Below are 11036 nucleotides of genomic sequence, written 5' to 3'. Positions count from 1 at the left end.
ACAGTCAGAGATCAATGGGATAGAAATTGAGGGTCTAGAAATAAACCTATATACCTGTGGTCAACTGATTTTCAACAAGGGTGCCAAAAGCATTCAATGGAGGAAAGAACAGTCTTTCAACTAACAGTGCTGAGACAAATGGATAGACATATGTATAAGAATGAATTTGGACTCTCATCTCACATCATATATGAAAATTCTCAAAACTGGATGAAAGATTTAAATGCAAGAACTAATACTATACAACTCTTAGAAGAAAACTTAGGAGTATAACTACAGTTTTGGCAATAAATTCTTATATATGACAAAAGCATGAGCAACAAAAGAAAAAATACATAAATTGGGCTTTATTAAAAACTTCTGTGCTTCAAAGTATTATCAAGAAAATGAAAAGACAATCCACACAATGAGGGAAAATATTTGCAAATCATGTATCTGATATCATTGGCTGCTAGGGAAATTCAAATAAAAACCACAATGAGATAATGCTTCACAAGAAATTGAAAAAACTAGAACCCTTATACACTCCTGGTGGCAATGTAAAATGGTGGAGACACTTTGAAAAACTGTCTGGAGGCCTTTCAAATGATTAAACATAGAGTTACCACATGATCTAGCAATTCTACTCTTAAGGATATTCCCAAAAGAATTGAAAATACTTGTCCACACAAAGACTTGTGTTAACAGCAACATTATTCATAATAGCCTAAAGTTGGAAATAACCCAAATTGCCATCAACTGACAATTGGATAAACAAAATGTAGTATATCCATACAATGGAATATTACTGGGTCATAAAAAAGAATGAAGTACTGACATATGCTATGAGTACTGATACATATGAATTACACCTCAATAAAGCAATTATTTAAAAAAAAAATCAATGAACTGAAATTCACACAGTTCAACAACTGGAGATTGCTATTAGTTTCATCTGAGGAAGGCCTGAATCCTCTTGTTTCAGAGCAACTAGAGGAGGCCTGGACCACTCAGCCACAGCTTGGGTGGATCTTTTGATGAGATGAGCAGAGTCTCCATACTCTGTGCCAAGCCTCAATGAGCATTTGGTTTGGTGCTTCAGACTGCCTAGGAGGGCAGAACTCTACCAAAGGCTAGTTTAATATTTGAATACTAACTAGGCTTAAAATTCAATAGCAATAATGCCGTATATCAAACTTTTTGCAGTAGTTTTTTTTTTTTTTTTTGGTTAAGTTTAGGAACAATCTATTATTCTACAAGAGCTATGATTTTATGCTAAGAGATATTAAATAATTTGATTAAATTTGTAAAACAGAATGTTCAAGTGAATTCGATTTGCTATAAGCTTAGTTTATTAGATTAATAAGAGTAATTTAAGTGTTTGAGAAGTTTGGCTTGTGTTGTAAATGTTTCTTGTCAGGCATTTGAAATGCATAAAAAGAAAAATGAATACATTAAATTATAACAAAATTTAAAGTGAAGGCAATTTAATTAACCAAGTTTGTGAGATGTTTAAGAATTTAGTCTGATCGACTTGAACTATCTAACCATTAGTAAAAGAAACTGTAAAGCTGCTTTTTAATTGTACTATATTTATCAATAGTATATTGAGATTGACAAGTTGAGCTTAAATTATTAAGAGAAACTAGATTTTAAATATGTAATGTTGAATAGCTTTATTAAAAATTGACAGGCTGAGTAACATATATTCTTCCAATGTAAAAAAAGGCCCCATTCAGACTTTCATGAAAATACTGATCTTTACATAAATATCTTAAACAACCAAATGATGCTTTTAAATAGAGTAACACCAGCAGAATTCGTCAAACTAATAAATGTTCTGAAATGCCTACTATGTGCCAAGCAGAGTTTTAGGTGGTAGGGAAACAGCAGAAACTAGAAGAAATCAAATCCCTGCCCACATGGAGTTTACATTCTACTAGGAGAGATAGGCAAGAATAAACATGTTTATATATTAGATAATATTTCTAAAAATATATTTATATCACGCCAAGAGTGAAGGGTAGAATAGCACAGTGACTCAGAACAAGGATTCTGAGGCCAGACAGCTGAGCTCCAATTCTGGCTCCAGTATAAGTAGCAATGAGATCTCGATAACAACTTAACCTCTTGGTGTCTCAGTTTCCTCACTTGTAAAATGGGGATAATAGTATAGCTACTCCATCGGATTATTAAGAAGCTGAATGGATTAATATTTGTAAAGGACTTACAACATCACCTGGTGCCCAGAAAGAACTATGGATATTTTGTTATAGAAAATGTCAGTTAATAAGTGCTATGAAGAAAACAGAACAGAGCAAGGCGATAGTGATGCATCTGGGAAGGGAGAGGGAACAATTTTCAATTGTGTCGTCAGGACACATCTCCCTATAGAAGAGACATCTGATCTAGGGGCTGAGTGTTATAAGGAAGAACCTATGAAAAACTGGGAAGGGCGTTCAGAGAAGCACCAAGGCCCTGAGGAGAGGACAGGAGTGATGATCGTGAGGAAGAGCAGAGGGTCAGTGTGGAGAAGTAGCCAGAGTCGGATCATGGAAAGGCCTTTGGATTTCTTCAAAGTGTAATGAGAACTCACTGGAGGGTTTTGATTAGGAACGTTATATGATCTTGTTTATATTTTTAAAGGGCCTCTGGCTGCTGGGTGGGGATCTGACCACAGGGCAGGGGTGGGCACAGGGAGCCACATAGAAGACAATCACGGGAGTAATTCTTTATGACCTACTTTCCCTCAAGAATGAGAAATGGGGGTGATTTGAACTAGAGTAGTAGCAAAAAGGTGCTGGGAAGTGGATGGACCCAGGATATCATTTTGAAGGGAGAGCCAATGGGATGTGCAGGTAGGATGGTTTTGACAGTCGAGAGCCTTATTACTCAAAATCTGGTCCTTGGACCAGCAGCATCAGTATCACCTGGGAGCCCGTAAGAAATGCAGATCTCGGGCCCCATGCCTGACTTACTGAATCTAAATTGCAATTTAACAAGATCCCAGGTGACTTCTCAGTTCAGTAAAGGTTGAGAAGTATTAGTCTGGGGTAGCGTCATGAGAGTGAGTGGTTGAGGTGGCACATGGGGCAAGGACAATAAGTTTAAGGACCCGGGAGTCCAGGGTGATGAATGTGCTGTTTGCGTGGGTTTTGAAAGCATCAGGAGTGATGACTCCAGTGGTGATTGAGAGAAAATCAGTAAATCTGCGATGTACCAGGTGGAGTGGCCAGGAGGAAAGCAGAGAGAACAGCAACAAGGAGGAGCATCTGAAGCTGTGTTGTAAAAGCGCTGTGGTTCTTAGGAGTAGGGAGAGAGAACACTGGTCTAGATGCAGAAACCAGGAGCAAGAAAGACACGGACAGCTCCTCCAGCAAGGAGGTCATTGAGGTGTGCAAGTGAGAACAGCCACCACACGAGAAAGCTTCCAGAAAAGCAGTGTCCTCAGGGGCAGCCTGTTTAGGTTACCGAGTGTAACACTAACACACCATCTGACCCACAGCTGTCAAGGTGCCAAAAACACCAGAGGGAGGCAGGTTTTGTTTCTTTGGGTTCTCTTGACAATTCAAACATACTATGCAAATACCTAAATCTCTAAACATGAAATGCTTTAAAAGCATGCAAAACTTCATTCAAATAATCTGCTTTTGGATATGAGATAGTGATACATGTATACAACTTCAAAGACACCAGTAAGAGTCTTTCAGTTGGTAAATAAAGATGACATAAAGTCTTTACATAATATCTTTTTAAAAGATATTATTTTAACAAACTCTTAGATGGCATTTAAAAATTTTAACAAACTCTTAGATGGCATTTAAAAAATATTAACTGATTGAATCCTCATAATATCTGTATAAAGTAAGTACTATTGTACCCCCACTTCACAGATGAGTAAACAGAGTTTAGATAAGATTTACAAGGTCTCATAGCTGATTGAGAGCAAAGCTGGGATTCGAAGCCAGGCCATCAAGCTCCAGGGTCTATGTTATAACCACTGTGTTGTTTCTGTTCTACTCAATATATAAAAGTTGCTTTGGAAAAAAAAAAGAAACTCAGAGACACACTGGACATAAGAAACCTTAAGCAAATTCAAATTGTGTTTACTTTCAAAGTAGACTTATCTCAACTTCATTTCAGACAGATAAGAAATCAATCTTATATTTAAAGAGCCTTGAGAAGGCCATGTCATTACTTCCCTTGATAACTGATTTCAGTGTCACATGCCTTCCACTTTATTTATACTCCTTATACTCAACCTGAAACATTGCTGTTGTGATTTAAGCACATTTTCCCTTTGTAGTTTTGTGAAGACCAGCCTACTAGGCTCTGAAAATTTTAATCCTTTCCATGTCCGGGATATCTTCCTCCCTCCTTTTTTTCCTTTCACATCCTAGAAATTTCCATGCTGAATCATTACACTCATTAGACTAAGCCCAAAATGCACTAACTGTGACTCCCTTGCTAATCTTTTCTTAACTTGGAGCATTAGAAGTCAGGAACATCAAAGGTGTTTGGCGGACTGTCCTTATGTGACTTGAATGGAAAATGCCTCTGTGGTGAGGCTCTGAGGACAAGCACGTGTCGCCAAGGAGATGTACTGTTCTTGGGTCTCACTCTCAGTAAACACACCCCAGAGGTTCTGACTAAATTCAACACAGGACCTGAGACTGCAATGCCACTTTTACAGATCACCTCGACCTATGTCAGTATCTAGCAACAACAAGAACATCTGTAGTTATCACGAGAATTCGATAAGAATTCAGTGGCTCTTCCTTTTGGGTGTATTGAGTACCTCAAGTGCTGAGAACTGATGAATTACGGAAAGAAAGTAATGTGTACAATGATCTGCCCGTGTGCATTTAAAGTATGCTAATGACATAAGCCTTGAATTTACAATGTCATAGCTTTCAGAATCCCTGAAATTCCTTTTACAATATATATATATTTTTAAAAATTCTCCTTGGCTGTCATAGAAATAAGTAAAATGAATTTAGCACATGAGCCAGAACGGGGCACTCATCTGCATGACACAACAGCCTCCTTAGAAACCTCGGGAGATTACTGCTCCCTGTTTCCCCACTGTCTCTATCAACATTTGGCTAAACTTTGTGAACATAAGACATAACCTAAAGTCCCTGAAGCCTGCACTGCTGACCCCTATCAGCCAACTAACAAAGTCAGCTAGCAAGTTTGGAATGCATAGTGGTCTTTGGGGTCAGTCAGGGTGGGTCCAAGGGCCAGCCAGGTAACCAAAGCCAGGCCACTTTAACTTTCTGAGCCTCAGACTCCCCAGCTATACCTTGAGCATTTCTCAACCTTTTTTTTCCATATCACCCCCTCTTAAGGAGTCCTTCCTTTTTTTTTTTTTTTAACCTAATCACCCTACACGGTATTTTGATGCCACAGGATACTATAGATCAGATTTTTGTGTTAAATTTTACACATAAAAAGTAAAATTTGTTCATTGCCCAAGAACCAGTGTTCACCCCCTTAAAGGTAGCATCTCCTGGTTGAGAATGTATGGGACACTGACATCTATTTCCCAGGGTAGTTTGGCAGAATTAATAAGCATGACTAGGTACTAGGCATCGTCTAGATCTTTCTCTCATGCAGCTGACACCTTAGTGTCTAAGCATATGCATGCCTCCCTGAGAACAGGAAAACTGTTACTCCTTATCAAAATGCATCATTACATTACATATTGCTAGACTGGGGTAAATAACGTCCACAAAACATGATCACTGTACTGAAGACACATCTCTAGAATACCTACCGACAGCCTCCAAATCATCACAGAGCACAAAGCACAGAATCTGAGCTTGGAGAAACTGAACTGGTAGTCCAATTTCTTCATTTTGCCAGTGAGTACATCAGATCCATTTCGATGTTTTTTATTTTTATTTTTTAAACTCAGTTCTCAGGAAGGAGGCCCTCAATGGAGCTACACACATATTTTAGTATTTACAGGTGGTACGTCCAGCTAAAATGCTTATAAAAATGTTTACATCTTTTTCAATTTGTGAAACTTTAATAAAAGGCAAAATATAATATTAAACTGTGCTTTAACTTACTAACACAAATCCAGATTAATTCGATAAACTCCTTTATGTTAATTCTTTAATGCAAAAGAGACATATATTTAGAGGTGTCTATGAAACAAATGTTATTCATTTTTCCAATTCTCCTAATATCTGAAGTTTTCAATGAAGTTATAGAATCACGGAACCTAAAGAGACTAAAGCTCATATATAGTCACATACAATCATGTCATGGGCATAACTGAAGGGAATTGTCACCCTCTGTTTCCCTGCAAATCAAAGTTCATGGTTAGTCCTTTTCGACTGATGATAATAAGAAAATCCTTATTTTCCAGTTATTTTTAGAAAAAGACACAATTCGCTAATTTTTGTAGAGGTTGAATGAGGACACTGAAGACTCATTCTCAAAGCATTGCAAGTTTTTTCCTCCTCATGTGAAATAAAGCAAAACTATGCCCAAGGGGCCAAAAGACAGAATCTACTGTTACCAGGACAATGAAGAGTGAAGATACAGAGGAGAAAAGGGACTCTGTGACAGGGTTGGAGGAGATGCTATTGTTAGAGAGAAAATACAATCCAGCCCTGGAATTTGTCTGAATTGCCAATGGTGTGTAAGCAGCAGAAAGAGAATGACAAGTGCTTTCAAATGGTGACAGGTTGCCTAATGATACACCTATATCAGTTTTCCCCAACTTTTCATAGTACTGAGGAGACAAAGTTCAACTCTGCACTTATGCACACATGTGCATCCCCGCCCCCCTCATTTAGCCATCCTTTCCAACGTGTTTGAGAATGTTTTACCACTAGCTTTTCTCCTTTGTAATAGGAGTTCGACTGTGAGTGAAGGCTACCTCGCGCAGAAATCATGTGCTTATCAGGCTGTTGACTCTTGGGGAAAATGGAGGAGAGAGCAAGGAAGTCAGCATCTGCTCTTTTAACTGCTTTCCTACCCGCCTCCTCACCTCTGTGGCATTCAAATGTCCTTGAGGTTAGGTACAGGCATAATTTTTTGTTTATTTGTTTTTGAATGCACGTCAAAACCTTAAATTCTATGACACATCTGCCTCGCCCTTCTTATCCAGCAGTAAAAGAGTTTACCATCCTCCAATCCACTCTACAACACATCCCACTGATCTGTCAGCTATTTATGGAGCAGTTACAGTGTGCCCAGCACCGGGCTAGGCTGCTGACTCATCTACAGAAGGGTCCAGGGAATGTAGGTAACCTTTCATCATTCTCACTCAGGACCTGGAGTAGAGCCTACCATGGTGCAGCTGACAGATGGATAAATGAAGCAATGCATGAAAGAGAAATGACTTTGCCTTAGAGAGCCTGTGGTCTGGTAAGTCAAACATAAATAGCCAAGGTAGTATACATAATCCCAGGTAGAAAGTGGGAAGAGATGCTTAAGTATGTTAGCGATGAATGTTTTAGAAGCTCTGAAGAGAGAAACACAATATATCTTGAAATCTCTATTCGAATGCTCTTTCACTATAAATATTTAATTAAACTACTCCAAACACCATCAAACAGAAGCAACCACATATTTTTATCAAGTAAACTCGGAGGCCACTAACCAAGGTGTCAGCATGACTCTTACTTCTTATTCTGGTGGGATTTAGTAGAGTGGGGAAGTAGAGAGGTGTCACCAAGAAACTCAGATTTAGTCAGTCAGTACAGCACTAAAATTGTTTTTATTGTACATACTACTCTGAGGGAATTGCAGTATATTTAAAAATGGAATTAGCTGGTCCAAGGAAAGACTAAGCTTTTTCAGGAGTTGGTAAGGATATGCTTGGAAAACCCAAGCATGGCTCATTGTGTGGTGGACAGGATTCAATAATTAAATTAAGACTTGCACAGGTAATCTTGCAGACTCCTTCCATCCCTAAACTTTGAAAACCATGTGACTCTGACACATAGATACTTGAATTTTAGGTTTGTAGGTTTAGGTCACACAGAATTATGATTCTCCCACGTGCAAGAACCAGAGTATATTAGTTCCTAACTAAATTTCCTTAGCAGTTGTCGTGTGAATCTAAAGTTGCAATATTTCAATATTTATGCAGAGTTTGTAATATTTAAAAGCATGACAGTTAAGCTCCTTATTCACACCAAAGCCTTGGATAGAAAAAATTGTAATATCTTTCCTTTACTGAATTTAGATTTTTGTCATGTCTTCATCAAGTTTGTTTTCCATACAAAGCTTTATCTTGCATTTCATGGAGACCAAAGTTTATCTGATAGGAAATCCCTTAATTTCTCTTTCTTTGAGCCTTAACCTATTTTTCCCTGTTCCTCGCTTCCCATCTCTTGAGATGAAGGTAGTACCCAGGCTTGTCTGAATGACCTTATTCTCTTCTTTCAACATCTTTTTGGCATTTCCAAAATAAATTCTTTTATTAGCCCCTCTTCTACTCTCTCCCCCTTGTTCAATATACCTTTAAGTCCCTATAACCGTCACCATGTCACACAGTTAGAGTCTCAGATTCCTCTTCAAGACTACTCTCTGATCCCCATATGTCACTGGGCACTACTCTCTCAGTACTACATCCCTCAGCTCAGGCTCTTCTCCTCTGGCCTAGATCCCATGATAGCCTCTCAGCTGGATTTCCTGTTCCCAGATGCCCTTTGCAACAATGCCAGGGTTTTCCTTCTTAAGCGTGGGCAGCCTTTATATCACTCAGATACCTAAAACCCTTCAGGCCCTCTCCAGTGTCTTGAGCAGAGTTTCTGAAAGTACAGGATAAAGGCAGTGGCACAGGTCAAGGTTTTAGAAAGTATTTGAGATGAATTTCACTAGCACAGAAACTCAGGAATAAAAAATATTATATCTCTTAGTAAGTCATTTATTTTCATTTTGATCTTCTTTTGATTCTTCTGATATTGTCTAAGAAAAAGCATCCGTTTAATGCTAGTAGGTCAGGATCAACCCTTCAACATTTGTTGATCTCCAATAGGCTCAGCTCAGACCAGTAGAGAAGAAACAAAGTCAAATTAGAACTTAATAAGTGTTGGGTTTTCTGGATTTATTTAGAGCATGTAATACAGGTTTATCATTTACCATAGTGACAGTAAGTTCCTTTTAAAGTGAAAGTATTCAACAAAAAGAAATGTCAACTTAGTAAAGGTTCTAATAAAAAGTAATGCAGGCAACACAAATATCAGGAAGAAGGTATTTGGGAACAGACCTAGAGACTAAAATCCAGACTCCTCAAAGTTCTGTACATCAGCCCCAATTTAGCTAATCTCCAACTGTTTTTCTTCATAAATTCTTTGCTATAGCTGCAGATGTCTCTCTGGCCCTTGATCAAACCCCAGGCTTCTCTTCTTCATACTCCTTACTTAGGCTCTTCCTTTACTCTGGGCTAGCCTTTCTCACTTTGTAGTCTATTTATTTTAAGTCCAAAATCAAATGTTTTCTTCTCTAGGAAGTCTTCCCCTAAGTTGTTAAATTATGATTTAATGATCTGCGTGCCTGTCCCTCTGCTATGGTGTTTATCTTATTCTCGCTCTCATATTACAGTTTATGCATTGACCTGCTATATTGCAAAGTCCCGGGGGAAGAAGACTATGCCACTTTTATATTTATGTTTCACTGCCAAGTAGAAATGCAAATATATATATATTTGTAAATGAGATAATGGGTGGGAATTTTCATCTCATCTCATTGTCTTTTCCAGGACCAATCTGAAGCATTTATTTTTTTTCTCTTAATAAATGAGTATCTTTAAAAATAGGACAATATAAATAAAGGCAACTTTAAGTTATTGAGCAGAAAACAACTTACAAAACACATTTTAAGTCCCTGAAGATGGTAGAGTTTTATTAGTCTCCTCATTTGAACGCATATGATTCAGTTTTTTTTGCCTAAGTCTTTTGTTGGGGGGTGCGGGGGGCGGGGGGAGGAATGGGGAATAAATGGGTAAGAAGCTGTGTTCCAATTTAATTAGGTCTGAGGACTTGAGGGAAGGACCTTAAAAATTAGCAAAACATCCAGAATTAACCATTGATTCCCTTATCCAACAACTATTTATGGATCGCTGGCTTCGTTCCAGGTTTTATGCTAGAGGCAAATAGGTTTTATGCTAGGAACCACCACCCTGCCCTCAAGGAGACAAGCTGTGACTCAATCACACAATACTCCTAGAAAATTCGGATGTATGCCTGTTGCTTTGCTTCAGGTGACTCTCAAATGACAATTAATGAACGTACATGGACATCGGCTTTGTACCAGTTCATGTGCAGGGGGACGTGTGTACTTCTGTATTTTAACTTTATTTGCCACAGCATACAATGTGTGACTTTTACCTCCTAAAGGCTCATAAAACTACGGACTCTAACAATGATAAAAGTGCTAATCATTTGCCGGAAGAAAAGTCAACTGACAGAAGTAGAACTTGCTTTTAATCAACCTTAACAAGGCTTAACCCATGTGTTGGTTTTTTTCTTTCCTTTTTTATAATTTCAGCTAAATATGCTGGTTCACTAGTAAGCATAACTCAAGATTTCTTCCTTTCCAACAAAGACAATCTATAAAAAGCAAATACAATACATACTTAAATCAAGAACGTGCAAGGCTATGTGCAAAACTGACTGGAAAGTGCTTAAGACAACTTAAGGCTGTATTGGAAAGGTACAAAAATCTGCAGCATTCAAAAAATAAACTTGTTTTGAGAAAGAAGAGCATTGCAATTTTTAGTCACATCCCACCTATCTGTCTTAAGTATGAAAAATGTGTCCATCAAAAACATTTGGGAAGGAAGAGGAACATTATTTTTACCGAGCTCGAAAACTGCTATGAAATAATAGTCCTTTGGGGTCAGAGCAGGCTCAACCAAAATCAGACAGATCTACAGCCCATCTGAAGGATCAGATGGAATGAAGGAGTGAGAAGGAGGAAGCTGTGAGGCGACAATGATGTGAAATTCTTACCAAGCAAAAATGCCATTAAAGTTCTGGATCACCTATTACTTTCTTAAAGTAATATAAATAATGTTATCACGCCCATGA

The 11036-nt window shown here is 38.1% G+C and overlaps 1 protein-coding gene across 4 annotated transcripts in view; it reads right to left on the bottom strand.

The window, feature by feature from the left end:
* The window catches only part of KCNN2 (potassium calcium-activated channel subfamily N member 2), a 143157-nt gene that overhangs the window by 76751 nt on the left and 55370 nt on the right, over positions 1–11036 (bottom strand). The window contains exon 4 of one of the 4 annotated variants that reach the window (XM_011384552.1): positions 6536–6550. The exons of the other annotated variants lie outside the window; for them this stretch is intronic. Within the exon in view, the coding sequence (XP_011382854.1) occupies positions 6536–6550 (15 nt within the window). The remainder of the gene's footprint in view (positions 1–6535; positions 6551–11036) is intronic. 4 annotated transcript variants of the gene reach the window in all.

The sequence above is a fragment of the Pteropus vampyrus genome, unplaced genomic scaffold (genome assembly GCF_000151845.1).
Source record: "Pteropus vampyrus isolate Shadow unplaced genomic scaffold, Pvam_2.0 Scaffold590, whole genome shotgun sequence".
In the NCBI taxonomy this organism is placed as follows: domain Eukaryota; kingdom Metazoa; phylum Chordata; class Mammalia; order Chiroptera; family Pteropodidae; genus Pteropus; species Pteropus vampyrus.
Note: the sequence above shows the minus strand (reverse complement) of the source record. Positions and strands in the feature narration are given on the sequence as shown.